The 23,452-nt window shown below is 41.3% G+C and overlaps 1 protein-coding gene, 1 long non-coding RNA gene and 2 pseudogenes across 5 annotated transcripts; 3 read left to right on the top strand and 1 right to left on the bottom strand.

Annotated features, from left to right (window-relative positions):
* Positions 1-3,743: 3,743 nt before the first annotated feature.
* On the top strand, positions 3,744-10,136 carry LOC137253742 (uncharacterized). The gene is made up of 3 exons (XR_010953876.1): positions 3,744-5,755; positions 8,518-8,804; positions 8,888-10,136. It is a non-coding gene; the product is annotated as an uncharacterized lncRNA (long non-coding RNA).
* Positions 9,970-18,549, bottom strand: LOC137253741 (protein transport protein Sec24C-like). 4 transcript variants are annotated; one of them, XM_067791168.1, is made up of 9 exons: positions 18,356-18,549; positions 17,750-17,887; positions 17,211-17,688; positions 16,920-17,146; positions 16,630-16,859; positions 16,256-16,572; positions 15,915-16,202; positions 11,651-12,035; positions 9,970-11,591 (listed from the first exon to the last, which is right to left on the bottom strand). In XM_067791168.1, the coding sequence occupies exons 4-5, from the start codon at positions 17,063-17,065 to the stop codon at positions 16,688-16,690; spliced, it is 318 nt and encodes a 105-aa protein (XP_067647269.1). In that variant the 5' UTR covers positions 17,066-17,146; positions 17,211-17,688; positions 17,750-17,887; positions 18,356-18,549; the 3' UTR covers positions 9,970-11,591; positions 11,651-12,035; positions 15,915-16,202; positions 16,256-16,572; positions 16,630-16,687. The 4 variants fall into 4 exon arrangements, with proteins under 4 accessions (XP_067647269.1, XP_067647270.1, XP_067647271.1 ...); XM_067791169.1 differs by having other exon boundaries at positions 18,480-18,496; XM_067791170.1 differs by having other exon boundaries at positions 17,750-17,798; positions 18,480-18,491.
* LOC137253740 (large ribosomal subunit protein eL8-like) lies at positions 18,456-19,715 on the top strand (annotated as a pseudogene).
* Position 19,716: 1 nt separating this feature from the next.
* On the top strand, positions 19,717-20,922 carry LOC137254247 (UDP-galactose translocator-like; annotated as a pseudogene).
* The last annotated feature ends 2,530 nt before the right edge of the window (positions 20,923-23,452 follow it).

Genomic DNA, 23,452 nt, shown 5'->3' with positions numbered 1-23,452 from the left:
ACGAGGCGTGTTAAGAACAACAAATTCTGCAAGTCACTGCATTATAGTTTATTTAACACTTACTCATCACGAAGCACCACAACTATAACATTAAGATCGGCATCCAGCACAAATCCTTGGCACTATATCTATTTGGTGAAAACGGGCAATTGGACGAGATCGCACGTTGAAGGTAAGGTAAGGGTAAGTGTGGGCATTTGAGTGTTATTAAGCATTAGTCAGAATCAAACAATTAACGTACAAAAACCATTAATATGAGTGAGTCAGGGGAACCTGCAGCTTTGATCAAACTGCAACAAAATCGTTTAGCGCCACTGTCGAAAACATTGATAAATTTCAAAAAGGACGCGGTTGGGCGTAAGAACGCAGTATACTTCCAACAGCGTTTGAAACGTGTTGACGAGTTGAAATGGGAGTTTTATGCAACTCATAATGGCATCGTTCGTTGACCCCGACGATGATTATTTAAAAGACGATATAGCATCTCAGTATGAAGAAGCTAACTTAGATGTAGTTTGCGCACTTACACAACAACGCGATGAGCTGCATCCACCTAAACCGGAGCTGGCGGAACCAAATCGCAGCAACAATGAATCCGTGATTCACGCCCATTGCACGTCAGCTATTCAATTCCCTCGGTTACCCGTTCCAAAATTTTCTGGAAAGATTACGGTGTGGCCTAGTTTTCATGATTCGTTCAACCGATTAATCCATGATAACTCTGAGTTGAATGACATTCAAAAATTCCATTACTTAAAACAGGCACTTCCACTTGATCACGATACCGATATATATCAGATGCTGCTTACAGAGGTTAGTTACCAAATAGCATGGGAATTTCTACTCAAACGGTATAACAATCCGCGTATTCTTTTCTCTCATCACGTGATTACGCTTTATAATTTACCCGTACTAGCACGAGAAACTTCTGATGCGCTAAAGGCAATGCTTAATGCTGCAAATACTTGTATTATTGAATTCAAGCGTCTGAAACTTCCAATTACACAGTGCGATCATTGGATCGCCCATTATTTAACTACAAAGCTACCCAGCGAAACTCATCGGGCATGGGAACGGCATTTGGGGTGCAAGACTGACATACCAATATTTTCGGAACTCCAAGAGTTTTTGAAAACTCGTTTGTTCACCATCGATGCTATCGAAAACCGCAACATGGCATTTGATAATTCCTCTTCACGCAATATCTCTAGAGGTACCAAGACTTCAACAAATTCCAGTTCTCATTACCCGAAGTCTGCGGTACCGGCTCAAAGGGTCAAAAGCTTACATGCATCGACTAATGTTGACCTAAGCAGAGAACAGGCGTGTATCCTATGTAGTCAGGCACATATCTTACGACGTTGTCCCACATTTCTTTCAAAGGATTGCTACGAACAAAAAGAAATAGTCGATAAGGCCAAGCTTTGTATAAATTGTTTAGGTACATCTCACATACTTTCGCGTTGTACAAGCAGTAAAAACTGTCTCCAATGTGGCCAACGGCATCATACGTTGCTACATTTTCCGTTAGCATCAAAGTCATTCAACACACACACACCAAAACAACTAACATCAAACCATTCACCAGCACTAGCACAAGGTCCCCACAACCTTCCAAGGGCTAACACACTGTCTCCATCAGCAGATGTCTTTGCCCCCAAGGTGGTCACGAATGCTCATGTCAAAGTTGCCATTCACTCCACCCAATTTGATCAGGTGCTCGTTGACAGGTCAGCGACGCCAGTACTTCTAGCTACCGCTTTAGTATCGCTACGCAACGAGGCCAACGACCAATCCATATTAGTGTACGCGCTCATCGGTCAAGGGTCGGAAGGGACTCTCATCTCGGAAACTGCCGTTCAGCGATTAAGGCTCCAACGTAGTCCTACCTCAGCAGACATATGTGGAGTAGGTCCCAACGCAACTAGTCATTCCAAGGAAAGGGTTAGTTGCATACTTCAATCCTGCCACGACAAGCACTTCGCCGCTCCTATATTGAATGCGTATGTCCTAAAACAACTCACAACGAAGCTGCCAAGTCAGCCAATCGTACCGCCGTCGTTGACTCATTTACAGGGGCTCCCATTAGCCCACCCTATGTACTATCAGCCGAAAAAGATTGATCTGATCATTGATTGAGCTGATATGATAGCACAAATTTTGCTCCAGAATACTCGGATCGGTGCCATGGATCAACCAATAGCACAGCATACGCACTTAGGCTGGATCCTTTCAGGTCGCATCGCATCCACCCCATCGCCTAGGGTCACAGTCCGCTGTCACCATAGCAACATCGAGCTTGAATCACTCGTACACAGTGAAAAGCAAGTGAGCAGGTACCAGCGGAACCCATATTGTCGGAGCAAGACAGAAGAATTCTTTCGTACCACCCATACTCGGCAAGCTGACGGTAAATATCTGGTCCGACTGCCATTAAAGTCGTTATATGACCCAAATATTACGTTGGGAAAATCCAAGCAGATCGCGCTGAATAGCTTTTATAAACTCGAGCGAAGACTTCAACAAGATCCTGATTTGCGCGATAAGTACACGGACAGAATAGAGGATTATTTCCCTCTCAATCAAATTACTCTAGCAACCACAAGCGAGGATCAACATTATAAAATGAATGCGGCCAATAAGCCCACCGTAACATCATGTGTTCTGCCCCATCATGCAGTGGTGAAGAACGAAAGCCTTACGACTAAGGTTCGAATCGTTTACGATGCTTCGGCAAAAACCTCCAATGGCCTTTCACTTAATGACCTTTTAGCACCGGGCCGTCGTTACAAAACGATCTGCCTTCAGTCATTTTGAAGTGGCGCCTACACACTTACGTCTTTATTGCAGATGTGCAAAAAATGTATCGCTGTATAAACGTACACAAGGATGACGCTCAGTATCATCTACTACGCATCCTGTGGCGCAATACAGAAGGAAATATTCAATATTGCCTTACCACGGTAACCTTTGGGACCGCTTCCGCACCGTATACTGTGATTCGGGTTATCCATCAGTTAGCACACGATGAAAGGAGTAATTTTCCGCTCGCCGAAAAGGTTTTACTGCATGCCATCTATATGGACGATATCCTTAGCGGAAGTGACTCCATGGCTGAAGTTCGTTGCAGAATTACCGCTAGTTAAGTCGATCACAATACCACGATGGGTGCAATATTCCCGGCAAACTGTAAGATCAGTGGAGCTACATGCCTTCAGCGATGGTTTTTCAGTCGCATATGCAGCCGCCGTCTATGCTCGAATTGAGTACAACCATAACGAAACCCACACGCATCTGCTCGCGGCCAAGAGTAAAGTAACTCCTACGAGCCCGATTACCATACCACGCGTGGAACTATGTGGAGCAGTCTTAGCCACAAACCTAGCGAGTTGGGCACAGAAGACGGTAAGCTCTGTCTGCAGAATTGTGCCAATCTACTATTGGATGGACGCTACGGTCGTTCTCTATTGGATCAAAGGCGACATTAACCCATGGAAACCTTACATCGCAAATCGTATCGGCAAAGTTCTAGCTGTGAGTGCACCAAGTCAATGGAATCACGTGAGTACATTTGATAACCCAGCAGATTGTGCGACCCGGGGATTAACCCCACTGCAGCTCCAGGCATTTAATCTTTGGTGAAATGGCCCGCCATGGCTCCGACAAAGCAATTCCACGTGGCCTAACCCCACGATGTGCGAACTACATATTGACGCCATAACCACGGAAAAGAAACCCGTCAAGGTAACTGTGAATTCGACAGTATCGCAACAATCATTCATACAACGTTTCTAGTCATTTTCGAGACTCATACGTATTACCGCATGGACATTGAGAGCAACTCACAATATACGCCCAGAAAATATTCAAAACCGCAGAGCGGGATCACTTACTACAATGGAACTTCAACAGAGCTTCTTTAGGATTGTACGGTGTGTGCAACACGAAGCGTTTGGACCGGATATTCTTCGAATTCAGGCTGGCCATGCTCTACCAGCGAGTAGCAAACTAGTCAGCTTAACCCCATTTGTCGACGATAAGATGGATCTGAGAATACGTGGTCGTCTCAAACAGGCAGCATTACCGTATGGTCAACGGCATCCTCTCATTTTGCCAAGCAATCATCATTTTACAAACTTGGTAATTAATAATGCCCACGATAATACGTTGCATGGCGGTGTACAATTAACTCTTGCCAATATCCGACAAAAATTTTGGATCCTTAACGCTCGTAAAACGGTCCGAAGTCAGTTACGACGTTGCATACGATGCTTCCGTAATAAGCCTCAAGCAGCCACGCAATTAATGGGAGATTTGCCGACACAACGAGTCAATCCGCTACAACGTGCATTTCTTTAACAGGAGTAGACTACACAGGAGCCATAGAGCTAAAAGCATCAAGGTATCGGGGCACTACAGTTTATAAAGGATACATCGCGCTGTTCATATGTCTGGCTACAAAAGCTGTGCATTTAGAAGCGGTCACAGGCATGACTACCGAACATTTCCTATGGGCACTTCAGCGTTTTATAGGTCTTCGTGGCCTTAGCCGTGACTTGTATAGCGACTGTGGTACGAATTTTGTCGGATCAAACACCCTATTGAAGACGAATTCTAGACAATTTATTGAGAATGTTGAGCGTGGCATTGTTCCCAAGCTAGCAGCCCAAAATATTCAATGGCATTTTAATCCACCTCATTCACCCAATTTCGGAGGACTCTGGGAGGCGAATGTGAAGTCCGTCAAACATCATTTGAAATAATAGGCTCAGCAAAACTTACATACGAGCAGCTATCAACGGTATTAGTACACGTCGAAGCGTGCCAAAATTCACGGCCCCTGTGCCTACTCACTTCGGATCCGGATGATTTATTTGTTTTAACGCCCGGACATTTTTTGATCGGCGCCGCTCTACTGTCAGTCTCTGAGGTGGCTCCAAATAACAAGACACTGTCTACGCAATACTTTGAGCTCCAGCGTATGGTTCAGCACTTTTGGAACAGATGGTCATCGGATTGGCTCTCGCACCTGCAATCACGCCCGAAATGGCGTCGTGAGGAGCCCAACCTGTGTATCAATGAGCTTGTTGTGGTGAAAGACGACCGCTTACCACCAAATCAATGGCAGCTGGGTCGGATTCTGGAAACTCATCCTGGGTCAGACAATTTAGTCCTTGTAGTGACGGTTCGCACACAGAATGGTACATATAAACGATTAGTCTCTAAGATCTTCCGATTGCCGATTCCCCTCAACAATACTCTCTTCAGTTAATGTAACACTCATGCACATGCTTATTCTTTCTAATTCACCTGTAGTTACACATGCAGGTCCAATTGCAACCGTCTTATCATGCTGAGTCCAGCATTGGGGGCGGCATGTATAATCCCAACTTATCCATCCGGCATGTGAACACACCATAAGTGGAGAAGTATCGAACTAACTATCAGCACTACGAACAATAAATGAAAAAGTATCGAAAAACAACCACTGTCAGCACTAAGAATTTGTGAGCTATTGAAATAAACTTGTACCAATTTTGAATTTATACATATGGAGTAATAAAGTAAATGGTTAACAAATAAAAGTCAACCAAACAAACATTAAGAACCCCAGATGTTCGGCCTGGGTGCGTCTGAAACCGGCAGTGGGTAGGCGCACACGGGTTCATATCGGGATTGATGGTTCACTCGAAATAAAACAGAGCAGAAAAACGCAAAGAGGATTTCCTCGTTATAATAGTGTTTTAATTAGAGTGTAAGAAAATATACAATGTGTGTAAGGTTACCTTAATGTCGCAAAATGACGATGGTGATCCTGGGCGATGTGAACTGCTTGGCGGTCAATCGAGAAAGAGGCCGGTTGTGCCGTTAATGACAACCGCTAAGCCGCGAAAAAAGTCCTCTGTTATTAAGGAGGGGAAAAGCCACTCACACAACCACCCTTACGTATACGTGCATGGGTGCTGACAACCTGCACACACACACACACACATGCATGTGTGTGAACCGCATGCATGTGCATGCATGCACAGAAATGCGGCGTGAGTGTGGGTGGCTGGAAATATTATTAAAACATTAGGGAGGGGCGTCGCCAATCAAGTGAAAGTTAGGGATTGGGCCTAAACATGCCGCCCCCTTTCGGTACGCAACCTCACAGTCCTCCAAGGATCACCGACCGTAAAGAAGAGAAAAAATAAAAAACTTATAACTAAATTAACCCAACGACGGCCAGTCCGCCGGCTTGGCAACACGCACGATGAGTTGCATAGCGTGCATGCATGAGTGTTGACGCCTCGGTCATTCGCCACTCTTCCCGTCCTGGTTAGAGGTTGACGAGCCATGGTTGCCTAAAGCTAGGGTAAAGAAAAGCAGGAAGAAGATACATATATGTATGTGTTGATATTTCTTACCGTTTAAAAAAGACTCCATTTATTTAAAAAAACGTACTATTTAAATGTATGAACTTAAACAATAGGCTAACATGTTGAAGACTCCAGGCTGGCTACGTATGAAACAAAAGATTTTTTTTTTCACTCCATAAATAAATAAATAAATAAAACCTGTAATATATTCTAATTTACGAATTAGGCTTCTGGCCGTAATGAATATATAATAATATTAATAATAAAAAGTAACCCCTAAGGTGTAGTAGTACCCACCCGATTACAGGGTTTTAATGTTTAATTGGGTTTAACTGAATGAGGTTAGGAAGATGAAAAACCTTTTCAATTAGCTCCTGCGGGAAAGTCAGATCGGCTGGGTTCCCGAGAGCACCCACCCGAATATGGTGCTCTGCGCGAGCAGGGGTCCGAACGAGGGCGGCAAACTCCTGGTGTTATCACCTCGCATATACGTCGGCGCCAAGGACCAGCCGGATCGGTGTGGAGGCATAAAACTGCGGGTCTGCCATGCGGATATGCTCGTAGGGAGTCGCTGTGCTGGAGCCGATACTGTGCGATGGACTGACGCTGAAAATTGCGGATGCACACCGCGTGGGTCGTCACTGTCTTGCTGTTTCCGTATTTCCCGCGGAATCGGATAAAACAGCCGAGCTCTCCGGCGGCGTGGGTGGTCGGCAGTGCTAAGTCCTGCGCCAGGCTGCGGTCAATCGTTGTGCGGGGGGAGCATGCATCAATAAGTGCACGAATAAGATGTAATCGCCCCCCGGCTTCCACCTTCACGATCGCAGTTGGCGTAAGACTAGTCATCGGTCGCAAGATGGGTCCCGAGGTAGTGTTGCTGATGGGATTACCGTTACGCAATGTCGTACGGAGAGGTAGCTGGCGCGGCCGTTGGGTCAGTCTACGCTCTTGGTTGCTGTCGTTGTGAGTGGAATTACTCGTGCGATGTCGCTGGCGTGGCCGAATGGCCAGTCGACGTTCGTGGCTGATTGGATGACTTTGCGTGTGTCGTTCATTGAGTGAGCGGGAAGGCAGTGGTTCCGCGCCACTCTGGCTCCGTCTTTCATGGGCTAACAGGGGTCGGAACGGCCGTGGGTCCGATCCCCCGATGTACGGTTGTGGCGACTTTGTGGTTGCTTCTGGCTGGTGATTTTCCGGTGCGTCGCGATAAAAAGCTGACTCTGGAGCGTGAATGGATAGCACTTAATCCGTCTCTTCTCCTGCGTGGTGGGACCTACTCTCTCTAGATGCCCGTATCATTTCGTGCTCTTCATCTTCCTCCTCTTCCACTTGCTGTGCCCAACTTTTATAGGGCTCTGGCTGTCGTGGAAGATCTTCCATGGGTAAATGTAGTGTGGTGTGGTGTGGTCGACCACATCGTCGACACCTGCCGGCGCTGGAACAATTTTTAGCGCGATGTACCATCGATAAACAATTTTGGCAATAGTTAAGGCGGATGATCTCGCGCAACCGCTGTAGAGGGGTCTTCGCCCGGTAGACAGTACACGAGCGAATGGGATGTTGAGCGTCACATAGAGGGCACCGCTTGGGGTAGCGACCGGCCTGGCGTTCGGTTCTTTTGCGCAACGATGCGTAGCGAGTCATTCTATGCAGTGTCACGCGTTCGGTGGCGAGTAGGCCCTAATTTGATTATCGAGGTTAGGAAATTTTATTAGCGCGTGTGTAGGGGAAAGACATCTGTTGCTGCAAAAAAAATATTTGGCGCACATTATGTGCATGGCTTCTTTCCCTGCACGTTATGTGCCTGGGTCTTTAGTGCCTTATTTTGTTTATTTTGTGTCACCCGGTAGCGTTTTAGTTAGCCATGGGCACACTAGTGCTGCAGAAAAATTAGCATTTACGGTTTTCGGTTCGCACATTCTGGTACCGAACCGGGTAGAAAGTGTACAGCGTGGGTTCTTTTGATTCGCTGTTATTTGTGTTGTTGGTGCTAAAAACCAACAATTTTCCTGCCCGCCACAAAAAATGTTTGGACAGCAAAATTTTATGCGATATAAATGAAAAAATTATATTTTTATTTCGATTTATCTACCAGAAACAAATTTTGCTTTATCATCGATACTTCTTAAATATCGTTTTTTTTTATATAAATAAGTGGAATTACGGTCTTCGGCCACTTATTGATTCCGGTTCGTCTTGTGTGTCCCGAACCATGGGTGTTGACAAGAGGTGTAGGAGATCGCGTCCTAAACAATCGGACTTGTTGCGCTTAAGGATCCGAATCGTGATTCCCGTGGATCGCTTCCAACGTGTTCACGGCCGGAGGAAAATGTTGTACGAGTGGCAACCTTTCTTTGCTCATTCAGAAATGTCATTCATTCATGAAATATGGATACACACATATTGAATAAATTTTCATCCGGACGAGTATAACGTGGTTTGGTAAGTATATTGATAAATTCTTATAATATCTTCCTCTTGTACAGCTCTACTAATTTCCTCTTTATTTTTTTATTTCGTTTCAGGTATCTATTTAAGCAGTGCGCCCCAAAAACAGCAGCACCCGCTGAAAGTACGCCCAAAGACAATCAAAAAACCAGTTGCTCTGCCTGCGGAAAGGGCTCCTCAAACATTTGAGATAACGGGAGAAATCTCGAGAAAAAATGTCGGCACTTTCCGAGTGAGCATTACCCCAGAAGCTGGGCCCATTGAATCCTTACCAACAAAGCATACAAACAGCGCTATGGCCAATGAATCATCGCCGGCACGCTGCCATAATTCAAAGCAAAAACTGGCCCCAAAATTGCAAGTGGGTAAGATATTAAAATACCGGTTGTACCGAAATGTTTTTTTTTTTGAGTGCTTGGGTGTGCAAATATTCCTAACCTGTAAAATACAAACCATTTGAAATGTCTCCTTTGAAATTTGCAAACCGCTTCGATTTCTTGATATCATTATTGCTTAAGAAATTGGCTAAAATCTGCTGCTGGTGGGTACATTTCAAAGGTAATTAAGGTTCAATAATCATGCGCAAGAGTATGTCCATACGTAAACGTTCGCAGCCAAATAATTTTTCTAAAAGTTCCCTCTTTGCCTATACAGCCCTAATTGTAAAACACCCCAGTTGCCTTATGCAGAGAACAGTCGTCATTCCAGCCGGCAGCACCAACTGAGCAGCTGTTTGTCTGACAACTGCCCATATGCGAATTGACAAATTTCAACAATACGTGCCCTGCAAAAACGCTCCACGTCATTTTACTAGTCATTTTACGGTCATTGTGACTTTCTGCAGCGGTTATATTCATAGTCATTTTTGCATGGGCGGATTAGGTTTTGTGACCAAATTTTCCGTTTCGTTCCTATTAATGTGATAGTGCATTCCGCTCCCACCTATAGGATGTGAGCATAGTACTGTGCTGCTCACACACGTCACAATGCTCGTCAAATGGCGGTAATTTTTCCGTCATTTCACTCTACATTTTCGAGTCATTTGACAATCAATTTTACTGCGGTTTTACCATTTATATAACCGCCATATAACGTGAATTTTACCTGCAGATTTACTCTACCTGGAGCAGCCATATGAATAAAATATGAACCAAAAAAATTGAATTTTCAATATTTATTATTTTCAATATTATTATATATGTACATGAAATTGGAACTTATATTAATCCAGTTCATATAAAACAGAAGAACTTTAATAATAAATAAACTCGCTTAATTGGTTTTTGTTTTCCAATTGAAATCTCTTCTAAGCGAGCAAAAAAATAATATTAAGCTTTAGAAAAAACTCCAATTATTTGAATGATCTACAACTTAAAGCTTAGTATAAATTCAGATCAAAAATATTCAAAGGTGTCGTGGAATCCGATTGCTCTCGTAATTGAAGAACTTAAAAATGTACGACTATTAATTGAGTCAGACTTATTATTGTTCTAAATCTAATCATTCAAGCAATAATTCTGCAACCCTTAGCAGGAGTATTGATTGGTTTCAAATCTAATTCCGACAGCAATCGTATCACGACATCCCTTATTATATATGCACATGAAATTGTAACTTAAATTAATACAGTTCATATAAAGAAAAGTAAGTATTTTAATAACAAATAAACTCGCTTAATTGGTTTTCGTTTTCTAATTGAAATCTTTTCCAAGCGAACAGAAAATAATTTTAAGCTTTAGAAAAAACTGCAATTATTTGAATCAATTTAAATCTACAACTTAAAGCTAATTAGAAATTCAGATTAGATTTACTCTTTTTTTTTCAGATCAAGAATATTCAAAGGTGTCGTGGAATCCGATTGCTGTCGTAATTGATGAACTTAAAAATGTACGACTAGTAATTGAGTCAGACTTATTATTGTTCTAAATCTAATCATTCAAGCAATAATTCTGCAACCCATAGCAGGAGTATTGATTGGTTTCAAATCTAATTCCGACAGCAATCGTATCACATCCCTTATTATATATGTACGTGATATTGCAACTTAAATTAATACAATTGATATAAAGAAAAGTAAGTACTTTAATAATAACATAAACTCTCTTAATTGGTTTTTGTTTTCCAATTGAAATCTTTTTTAAGCGAGCAGAAAATTATTTTAAGCTTTAGAAAAAACTCCAATTATTTGAATAATCTACAACTTAAAGCTTAGTAGAAATTCAGATTAGGTTTACTCTTTTTTAAGATCAAGAATATTCAAAGGTGTCGTGGAATCCGATTGCTGTCATAATTGATGAACTTAAAAATGTACGACTTGTAATTAAGTCAGACTTATTATTGTTCTAAATCTAATTATTCAAACAATAATTCTACAACCCATAGCAGGAGTATTGATTGGTTTCAAATCTAATTCCGACAGCAATCGTATCACTTCCCTTATTATATATGTACGTGATATTGCAACTTAAATTAATACTGTTGATATAAAGAAAAGTAAATACTTTAATAATAAATCAACTCTCTTAATTGATTTTTGTTTTCCAATTGAAATCATTTCCTGTGCATGCACATCGCTAACCTGTGTTGGCAAAAGATATTATACTGTCTTCGATAGATAGTCGGACGAGCCGCTACTCGGCGAAGTAGAGATGACCGTTGTGTCGGTGGCAGCTGTTACAACAGCAGTTTCTAACTTTACACCATCCGTACGGTGTGATGAAAGCTTCACTGCCTTTTCCAATTGCTTGGCGCCAGCAATTTTTGCTGTTTGTAACGCTTTAGCTGTAATGCAAATATATAGATGGGTTAAAGTGGTTTTCGTATGTTATTCAACAACTCACCCTATACCATTATCACAGCCTCCTCATCGATTTTGAATATGTGTACTGTTTCAGTATTCAGACCCAGTTCGTTTGGTGCAATATTTTCGATTTGATGAATATGTATACTATCCGTTAGGCAGACAATTAGGTGCAATCGATTCATTCATATACTGTGGGTATTTGAGCCGTAGGCGCAATGGCAGATATTTTGATTCTTTTTGAAGTGTAACATTTGTAAACAGTTGGGTTTCTCTGCTGTCACCATCACCACTAGACAGCTATTGAAGAAACGCTCGACGAAGATAATATGTGAGATTTACACGCATAGGTTTCTTCCACCTTTTCACAGTTATTGATGGAGAAAATGCGAAAGCCATATTTACCATCCAATACCGAAATAGAACTGTAGAGGAAGAAACATTTTATAAAATTTAATAAAATCAAAAAATGATAGTTGTGCTAAAATGGGGTAACGTATTGTATGTTAAAGTATAGCGAAGTCTCAGCGGCTTTGTCCTGGTGAAAATTGAGTTTGAATAGGTTTTATTCTCCATTCTTAGAAACATGTACGAAGGTACCTGGTAAGATATTAAAAATCCTCAACGCTTTTTTTGCTATAACTTAAAAAACTCATATTCAAACTTCTGCTTAACTTCTACATATCAATAGCTACCTTTACCACCAGGAGTCACTATTGCTTCTACGCCTATGTTATTGTTTCCTACATCGATGAGCTTTGTAATAAAATAAACAGCTATCTCCCCAATCTCTCCAGTTTTGTCGCCTCGCGAAACCTGATTGTCACCAACCAAATCGTCGGTGACCTTATTTAAAACATGACCGCGCCAAATGTCGACCATATGGCATTACCCTACCGACTGTCTTACAACCTAAAATTTTGGGTGTGACTTTCGATCAGGATCTACATCTTGGAGAGCATGCACTATCAATTGTAACGAAAATCGTCGTTGGTGTGAGGTCTTAGCCGATCTCCAGATCTGTAGAAAAGGAGCTTATTAGCTTAATGCTTAAGATGATGCGGGAATAACCAAGTAAGCTCCTTCCAACCTTTGATTCGGGGGATGGTATAATGGTATGAAGATGATAGCGTGCGACAACATCGCGAGCTTGCGATGGCTGGAGGAAGTGGTTCCAAACCTCCAAAGGCAGGGCACGAACGCTCGTTTTGAGATGGTGGATAAAGCGCAAATCCCCAAGGTAACAAAAGTTAAGGTATGGATACCATGCGTGATGAAGTCGGAGGATACACTGCGACTTTTGCAGAATCAGAATCCGAACATACCGACACAGGATTCGAAGGTCCTTACTGTATCTCGGCCTACGGACGAAGGTTAGTTATACATCTTCCAAATAAACAAGCAGGCGGAGGATATATTGTACGCGCAGCTTGGAAAAATGTCCTTAGGTACAGGCAAAATGTATATGCGACTCAGGAAAAGAAGTCGCGGGTATTAAAGTCCTAACACGGTGGACGTCGAAAAGAACCTCAAAAGCCTAAGGGAAAAAAGACAGGTGGAGGTAGCCCACGTCACCCCGCATGTGTTAGAAGGGGACCAACAGCCAGATGGTGCTGTGGGTCGCACAGAGGAACACCCGGCACAACAGGTACAAGAGGCTGAAGGGGGCTTCGAACATTCTAAACCAAAAGGGCTAGAGGAGGACGACGACGTCACGATGAAGGTGCTGGAGGGGGACAAGCAGCCCATTGGTACTGCGAGTCATACAGATAAACCTCCAACACAGTAAAGTGGCGTCGAGCGAACTCCTCCTCCTAACGCGCTGAGCCAGGAGCCGTGGCTTCCATCGGGAGGAAAGGTTTCTGGACTTAGCGCGCGCGGATTTGGCGTTTACTATGCGCAAACGGAAGGACGGGTGCGAGCTGTAGTAATGGTAAGGAAACAGCTGCATTCATATATGCTGCCTAATTACACTACTGAGGACCTCGTAATGGTGGTGAAATCGCCGGGCTCAGATGGTACATGTCCGGCCATGCTACAAGTTTCAAGTAGGGCGGTCGTGGGATGGCTTAAAATAATATTCGATGGGTGCATAAACTGAATTATGTACCGCACTCTTGGAGAACTGCTCGTGTAGCTTTCCTACCAAAGGCGGGGAAGATCGGTCACGTGTATCCCAAAGATTAGAGACCCATAATTTCTGCTCAAAACCTTTGAGAGGCTGATAGATGTGTACATAAAGTCCAACGTGGATGAAAAGCTGCTCTCCACAAAACAACAGGCGTACACCAAAGGCAAGTCAGTAGACACCGCATTGCATAGGGTGGTAATAAGCATAGAAAAAGCCCTGGAATATAAGGAATATGCTCTAGAAGTCTTCTTAAGCATTGCCGGGGCTTTCTAAATGGGCGATTATTGATGGTCTTAATTACGTTAAAGTACATCCAGCCTTACCCAGATGGATCGACTGCATGTTAAACTGCAGTAAGATTACATCGCAATGGGGATTGTACGCGGCCACGAAATTAGTGGACAGGGGCACTCCGGGTGCTATCACCTCTGCTGTGGACGCTGGTCATTAACCAACTGCTTAGGGGATTCTACGAGGGACCAGAAAAACTTACGGTTTACGCAGATGACGTTGCATATGGTCTTGTTTACAAAGAGGTAAAAGGTCCCTAATTGGACCAGGCCTAAGTTAGGAGGGGCGACCCTACGGGGAAACCTTGCACAAAATATCTAGGAATGATCCTAGACAGTAAGCTGTCATGGAAGCTCAACGTGGAGGAGAGGGTGAGGAAGGCTTAAACGGCACTTTATGCATGTAAAAGAATGCAAAAGAACCGGCATATACGATCAGAAGGAACTCGATGACGATGCCTCAAAACTAACAACCAAAAGCAATAATTATCATTTCACTGACACAAATTTTATAGTTTTTTCTTCCGGAGTTGGACACAATCTTTTCATAATTTTACTTAACAATTTAAGATTAGAAATTTTTTTCAATTTGTATTTTGAATTACCAGCAACAACAGAATCATGTTTAATTGTACGCCGAAATAAAGCCATCCATTCAGATCTAAATATTCCGTTTATAAAAAATGAAATTAATAGATTCAGTGCAGCATACCTACGCAGAATCAGCTATCATGACAACCTGCTGGCTATTACGTTATTAGATGAAACCAACGAAATCATAAGGCTTAAAAGACATCATGTTCTAGACCTACCGTTTAGAAACTAACTAAAAAAAAAAAAAAAAGTAAAACATAATAATAATCAAACACTAATTAATTGATTCTTTCTTTCTCTACATCTAAATATGTATATGTTATCATATGTATATGTACGTTGTACATTTGTCACTGTATTATTATTGACCTCACTGTAGATCAATAATACAAGTCAAACTCCCATTGTTAAATAATTTGCTTATTGTTCTATGAATAGATTGCAAATATATATATTCAAAAAAAAAAAAAAAAAAAAAAAAAATTGTACGCCGCACATTCATTATAGCATCATGTAACGAAGCTCAGTTTCTTTCAAAAATTGTTCGGCACCGCCACGTAAAATCAATGTATATGTTCTAGCATTAACGCAACATTTAAATAATTATAAATAATTTTAAGGAAATATTTCACAACATGGATATCAGCAAAATAACACAACTATCAAATTTTTTAATTAAAATTGAAGCTAATTTTTAAGTTTTTAAATTTTATTTTGATTTGGTGCGGTTTTATACCGTCCACCGCGCTAAATATTCGTTTAATTAAAAAAAAAAAAAAAATACACGCAAAAGCACATGTCAATATTGGTTTGATCACTGGCATGTCAAGCAAGTTGACAACACATCCGAATTGGCTTAATCATATGATACATACTGAAAGAACATCAAAGCACTACAAGAAGTGCTAGGAGATTTATCACGAAAAAGGAGGGATAACCTGGCTGTGTTGGAGCACTGCTCCTTGCCATCTATTTTAAACCCAAAAAAAAAAAAAAAAATAAATAATTATAAACTATAAAAATGAAGTTAATGTCAAACCCACTATCAAACCTTGAAAAATGTTGAAATGTTCACCACCAACTTGACGTTCTTCAAAGTAATCACATTGACCCAAAACACTTGAATTAATATCATTAGCTGTAGTCATAACAGCTCCACCACAAGCTTTCATTGTACGTTTCAAATATTATTCTGGTACACTAACAGAACATTTCACGATCTGCAAAATACTGTGTACCAACATCACCAATTGGTAGTTTAGAAAACACAACATTGGCGCCTTACTTACCTATTTTATTGTACAGGAGACGCCATTCAGCATTAACAATTTTCTGATACTCTTGGACATTGGAGGACATTGCTGTGACAGAGCATTTTTCCAATAAAGCACTTTGTTGTTCCTTTGATTGGCGCTTCCACATGTACAGCCATGCCATATTTTGGTCATGCATAATTATAATGCTTTACGTATAGCTTTAATGATGATACGTGCATGCACGCCTTCCTCAACATATGGTTTAACTTGTTTTAAGATTTCACCTGCTTAAAGTACTACTGAAGTGGTGCCATCGCCGACCTGATAAGAGAAACATTTTTATTCTACACATTCTAATATAACAAAAAACTTACCTCAGCATTTTGAAATTTGGCGATGTCTACTAGAGTTTTACGGCTGGATTCACAATATCCAATAGTTTCATAATGGTTGCCCCATCATTTGAAATTGTGGCCTTACCACTGGAATCAACAATATGCTTGTCCATACTACGTGAACCCAATTGAATGCGAGGCATTGGTGTGGATATGAGTTGAGGTTTACCATGAGAGCTATCGGTACCCAAGCATTTTTTACACAAATACTCATGTACCCAATACAAGTTCAGGACGTTCATATTTATCGACACGCTGTCCGGTATGGCCCAAATGTTGGAAATATGCAGTTGGCACTGTTGAGAAAAAATATGGATCAATGAACACAAGTAAAAGTGAAAGATTTTTTTTACCATCTCTTGTTACTTTACACATTAGACATTGGAAACGACGACCAGCATCTACAAGTTGCTATTGAGCCTTGCAACGATTAGATCTAATTGCACCCAATTCACCAAAATTTACAATGGGTGGCTCATATTCACCCTCAACCGTTCGTGCCATTGGTGAGGCGGTAAGTGTAATGGACAAAGCTGTTGTTTTTAATAAATCAGCTGTTGCAGGTATGCAATACAAAGACGACCTGCAAAGAAGAAAGATCAATGTAATTGCCAAACAAAACATTAATTTCGATTATCGATACCTAACGTAACGTGGCGAGGAGTTACCCTCATCTTCTACCACATATTTTGTGGTCACCAATGGTGGTAATAAACCCTGTTCATTAGTAATAAAAGCACCACCAGCGCTATTTTGATTTTCAATGATAACGCTTATCGGATTTGTCATCTGATCGGGATCTAAACGGCGTTGGGCTTGATCATACTGTTGCGGCTGTTGATATTTACCAGTAACAGGTGCGGGTGGTTGCTAAAGAAAATAACACAAAAATAATCATCAGCAAATTTGTAAATTATTAGTTGTATTAGCATACATTATAACCAGGACCTCCGGACGTGTCCGGGTATTGGGGGTTGACACGGCTTGGGTGGTTGACTGAGCATTGGCGTCTGTCCAGGTTGTGTTGGTGGCATCATAAAAGCCATCAATAACAACTGCCAAGAATATATCCGCGGCATACCTGCCGACCAAAATAATTCAAGGGGTTGTGATTGCCAACCTCACCTACCCGTGGCGAATCCTGTACTTAACAATTTGGTGTGAACAATTCGTACCAGTTAACCCTCTGAAATAAACGGCGTAATTGTACGCCATTGTGTTGGCATTAATTAGGCAAAATGCAAAAACTTTTCATCCTCCTCGCGTGACCATTCTGTCTTCTTTAAGCTAGGATCAAGCCATTCGTACCAGCGTGCCTTACTTTGCTTGGCAGATTTGCGGTGCAGCAGTGATGCAATACGTGACCACTGGTTTTTGCCATATTTCATTACAGCTACTTTGAGGATTTCATCCTGAAAGTTATCAATTTAGTTAATAAACGGCCAAGAGTAACCAGTCGCGTCGAATGCTTACCTCAGTGTTTCTCCACACACCACCTTTTATCATTATTCGCGGCATGGTGCTATATAATTGTGAATTCTTTCGATGAGCACAAAAATCAAATCAAAATTTTTGTCGAAATAAACAGCAAAAATCATTGTATATTAAAGACTTTGGGACAATTTTAGAATAGCACCCCCGAGTTCGGGGTAAAACTTGGTATCAAATGAAAGACGGAGTTCTCCCGATCACAAATATATATATTTTAAAGTGCGCAAACTTATAATTTAAAAGTTATTTGTTGTTAAAGTTTGCAAATTTAACAAATTTCTATAGAACTTTAAATTACAATTTACACATCTTTCAAAACCTTAATCCACATACATATCTATATAAATTGGCAACGATAAACTTAAATTGCATTTTTGTATATTTCACATTTCATTTTTGCATTGTTTTCACTTATTATAAATGTTTTTATTAAATCAATCGCGCTTTTGTAGCAACATGCACATATATATATATATATATATATACATATATTTTATTGATGACATTACAAAGCTGTGCTGCCACATATATATACGTATACACATATAAAATTTGTATAGAAATTTGCAAACTTTAACACCAAATTACTTTTAAATTATAAGTTTGCGCGCTTTAAAATATATATATATGTGATCTGGAGAACTCCCTTTTAATTTTAAATATTTCCGGAGATATTCCATTTAAAACTCTCAAAATTGAAAAAATTTTCGACCACCAAATGTTTTGCTGTCTCTGCTGAATTAGAAATGGCGAATTTTTTTGCACGCAAAAATTACGTATTTTGCTATCCCTATTAAAGTAATAGGTGCGAGAGAGCACGATACATTGTGGGAAAGCTAAATTTGTCAACATGCTATTTCATTTGAAGAATTTTCATTCCAAATCGTCACCCCTGTCAAAAATTCGTGTGTTTGTGTGCGTTTTTGGTCACACGATTTTTGCAGGGTGCAGTACCCTTTTGACAAGCAGAGAGAAAAGCAGCCCTTAACTTTGAGCAGCTATTAAAATCTCTCAATTTCAAATTTTTCAATTACATCGCGTTCAGAAAGCAATCTGAAATGGTGGCGAAGAAGCCCAGGCCAAAGAAGAAGCCAGTTACCAAGAAAGTTGCGCCCGCACCGTTGGCCGTCAAGAAACCTGTTGTAAAGAAGGTGGTTAACCAGCTCTTCGAAAGCGTCCCAAGAATTTCGGCATAGGCCAGAATGTCCAACCTAAACGTGACTTATCTCGTTTTGTAAAATGGCCCAAATATATTCGTGTTCAGCGCCAAAAGGCTGCTTTGCAAAAGCGTTTGAAGGAACCTCCACCAAATCATCAATTTAGCCAAACTTTAGATAAAACAACAGCAGTAAAAACATTCAAACTTTTGGAGAAATGCCGCCCAGAATCGGCGCTCGCTAAAAAGCAACGTTTGAAGAGGATTGCGGAAGCTAAAGTCAATGGCAAGGATGTACAGCCCAAGAAGAAGCCCACTTTCGTGCGGTCTGGTACAAATACCGCGACCAAGCTTGTGGAGCAAAAGAAAGCACAGCTGGTTGTAATTGCTCACGACGTTGATCCATTGGGGTTGGTGCTGCTTTTGCCTGCTCTTTGCCGTAAAATGGGTGTACCTTATTGCATCGTGAAAGGCAATGCCCGTTTGGGTTTGTTGGTGCGATGCAAGACCTGCACAGCTTTGGCGCTGACAAGTGTCGAGGCCAACGATAAGGCTAACTTTGCTAAGCTTTTGGAAGTAATAAAGACGAATTATAATGATCGTCATGATGAGATCCGTAAGCACTTGGGAGGTGGTATTCTCGGATCTAAGGGTTTCGAACGCATTGCTAAATTGGAGCGCGCTAAGGCGCGTGAATTGGCACAAAAACAAGGTTAAACATGTAGAGATATTTGTAATTCTAGGTTTGCTAAGTATTTTTAAATGCTGAATTTTGCCAAGCAGTACCAAATTAATGGCAATGGAAAAGTAAATAAAATAGTTTATACTCGACTTTCATGAAGTAATTTGTTTGTGAACTTTTCGAAAAGAATCGCGTTAAGTTTTTATATAAAAAGACGTTTTATCTATAGTAAATACACAAAAGTTGCAATAGAGTCAATTTACGTGTCTGCTTCTGCATCTGGATGCAGCTACCTATCAAGTCATTTATCAACTAAAAGTACTCACCACAGCTATGTTTGCCGTAATCATACTGCGTCGGCGTCTCATCCAGACACAATGGGGTGCGCTAGTACTACTAATTGCAGGCGTTGTTATGGTACAACTAGCACAAACGGTCGACGAGACTAATACTGTTTTCACACAGAAACTTAATGATCTCATTTCAACTGCTAATGAAATCGTAAATTTTTTGCTTTCACACAGAAGTAACTGCTCGATTAGTATGAAGGATGAGACAGACAATCATGGCTGAACGATACAAGGTGGGAGCATGGTGACATACCTTCAAACAAAAAAAATTCTATGTACTTGTAAATTCGATGGACAAATGTCAAAATCGGTTATAATCAGCTTGTATCGTTCCGCCATGCAGACAATGACATTTGCTTTGAAAACTAAGAAGCGGAAACGGAAGCGGAATGCTGCCAACAGAGTTGCATTGTGCTTTTGACTTCATTAGGCATTCGAATAGCTACTAATGAAATAATAATAGATTCGAATTTTGTAGGGAAGATTGAGCTCAATAAGCGTCTTAATGTAGAAAATTGCCTTTATTATTCAATAAGCCGTCTGTGTGAAATTAGTATAAGGTTGGTGGTAAAGAACAAACAAGCGGTCGTGAACAAAATCGTTTACTTGGTTTATGGGCTGCACTTGGTGCTTGTTTTCGATCCGGGTTTGCCGGTATATATTTTGGGAAAAAAAAAATCCTTAAAGGTGCCGATATATCGGTATGGATGCGTAATGCACAATGAAGTTTATTGAGTATATCATTCGGTATACTAACATGTTTCGTTATGTAGGTTATGATTTATTTATGGGGTATTTAATATTTTTACAAGCTGGTGATGGCCTAATTGTTGCTGTTGTTGTTGAATATGCTGATAACATATTAAAAGGTTTTGCCACCTCATTAGCAATTGTTATATCGTGTATAGCTTCACTATATATTTTGATTTTAAATTTAACGTTAAGTTTTGCTGGAGGAGCAGGTTAAGTGACTGCATCAATATTCTTATGGGTTATGACCCTAAACATCTGGACAAACAAATTCAACAACGACAGCTCCACAAAGGTCGCCGGCACTTTTAGAGGCTGAGGAAAACCTCTTGCCTAGACTTTGAAAATAATAGGAGTTTACTGACACAGTGGGCCAGAGTATGAATTCGAACATTTTCATAAATTTTCCTTATTTAATAGCGCAAATGTTAATGAAATGCAATTTCGAGTAATTACAGTTCGGTATTAAGAGCCGTTTGCTAAGAAATAATTTAGGCAATTCACAAGGTATCCTATTCGCCGTATGTGGTCCAATTTTATAGTGGAAACCCTGAAAACAATCCAAATCTTAAAATTGTGCTTGAATACACTCTTATGAATTGCGTAATTATAGACAAATGTAAGGCGCGATAACCTCGGAAGAGATTCTAAGCCGAGCTTCTCTTTCAATTTGCGTCGTGCTCCTCTTCTTTTGTGCCGACTCTGAACAACATCTGCAAGGCAGATGAGTCCTCTTTGAGCGTTTCTCATGGCAGACGTACGCGCGGGCGCTTGCCAAACACTGCCGAGGGGCGACCCCGCTTAGAAAACTTTCCTTCTAATTGAAAAAACTTGTTGTTGCAATGATTATTAGCAGTTAATTATTCACTGAATGCAATAGTGAGTTTATCATATCGATTGCAGCATGTGTCACTGCCAAATCTTTACGGCGTAGAGCGGCTACAATTTTAGGGCCAATAATTTCGCGGAAGCCTCGTAAAGTTGTAAATGCGCCATATTTAAATTTACTCGCAAGTAAACGTCTAAGTGCATGAAAAATTGTTTCAATTTCAAGAATGTTCAATTGGGCTGTTGGATCCAATTGCTCTAAGGAGCACGGCGTAACTTCAAGTATTGTGGGTAAGCTGATGCAAGACCAATGGTATTTATCAGCAGAGAAACGTTGTGAATTGTTAGACTTATCAGCAAACTTTTTATAATATTTTAGTATCGAACAAAGTATGTCCTTGCGATACTCCGATGAAAAGCGCATAGAATCAACGCGTTCCTCCTTTTTTATTGGCAACAAAAATTCATTGGGTGTTATTGGGTTTTATTGGGTGCCGCCGAAAAAAATTCTGAGTATGTCCAACGATTTTTTAATCCAACTTATTTGGATTATATGTAGATATTGCTGTACTATTTGGTGCTAAGAAGGAACGTGCAGCGAAGGAGCTACGTGAATCGATTGATTTCGAAATCGCATTGACCAATATCTCCGGGCCTGCTGAAAAACGTCGCAACACCAATGAGCTCTATAATTTTCGCGCCATAAAACAGTTACAAGAAGCCTATCCCTATTGCCTTCCAAAACCCAAGTAACAGAAGGTGAACCTGTCAATCTATCAGTGCCTAGTTTCTTCGATGCTTAGGTCCATTGTTGGAACGTCCACCAAATCGTGTAATTGTCGATTATATGATGTGGCGTATTCACGCTTTCTCTATCGTATTCCTATCGGAACAATTCCGTAAGCGTCAATGACCATATGCAACGGCTTTGTCTGGATGTTCTGTGGCAGATGCGAATCTGCATGAGGGTTCTGGTGACCTCGCTCGGGGTGAGCGAGTGAATTGTGGGATGTTTTTTTTGAAAATTTAAAATATAATGGGCCGAATGTCTGTAGGTTCTGTAGCAGATAGCGGATCTGCGTTAGGATTGTTGGATGGCCTCGTTTTGGGTGAACGAGTGAACTTTGCGTTGACTTTTTTTGAAATTTGTTTAAAAATTTAATGGGCCGAATGCCTTTGTTTTCTGTGACAGATGGGATCTGCATTAGGGTGGTTGATTGGCCTCGTTGCGGTGCATGAGTGCTGGGGTTTCGGACATCCCTTTTTCTCGACGGAACTCTTCCGTCTTTCTGTTAGGGCTTCCCCCGTGTCCGTCGCCGCGAGAGCATAAGTGTAGGAGATTGTGTTTACTCCCGTGGCGAGCCCGGGGATTCCGCTGTGGCACATTGTGAATTTTTTTTTTTTTAAATTAAAAAATAGAAAGGGTCGAGTGCCTTAGGGGGGTTGGAATCTCCAGTGGGAGCCTCACACGGTGAGCCCATATGTAGGAGTATAGAGTGTTAGGTGTCCGTTCACGTGATGAGCCCGAGGATTCCGGGGTTGGCACTGAGTGCCCAGGGTGGTTGGAATCCACGGGAGCCTCACACGTGGAGGCTGGATTACATAGGGTGATTTGGAAATTGTCTGCTCACGTGGTGAGTCCGCGGATTCTGCTATTGAATACTAAGTGAGAAGGGTGGTTTGGAATCCGTAGTGGGAGCCTCCCACGGTGAGTCCCGGCGTAGGGGTAGCGGAGTGGATAGATTATGCTCTTACGGTGACGAGATGAGCTCGGTGGGAATACCCAACCGAAAGTCTGTGAAGAAGGGGGGGGCGGAAGGGGCGGTTTTGGATTCGCGATAGAAAGTTCGTTTTGGAAAAGAGGGCGAGGAACGGAGGGATGGTTATGAGGAGCTCTGGGTCTTCTCGCAGTCCATCTC

The sequence above is a fragment of the Eurosta solidaginis genome, chromosome 5 (genome assembly GCF_040869045.1).
Source record: "Eurosta solidaginis isolate ZX-2024a chromosome 5, ASM4086904v1, whole genome shotgun sequence".
NCBI lineage: Eukaryota > Metazoa > Arthropoda > Insecta > Diptera > Tephritidae > Eurosta > Eurosta solidaginis.
This window is presented reverse-complemented; position numbering and strand designations above follow the sequence as displayed.

Bases quoted from the DNA above. Each gene is read 5' to 3' on its own strand.
- LOC137253741 (XM_067791167.1), bottom strand. From the start codon at position 17,065: ATGACAAATCCGATAAGCGTTATCATTGAAAATCAAAATAGCGCTGGT. The intron at 16,860-16,919 runs GTATCGATAATC...TCTTCTTTGCAG, and splicing joins TCCTCGCCACGTTACGTTAG to GTCGTCTTTGTATTGCATAC.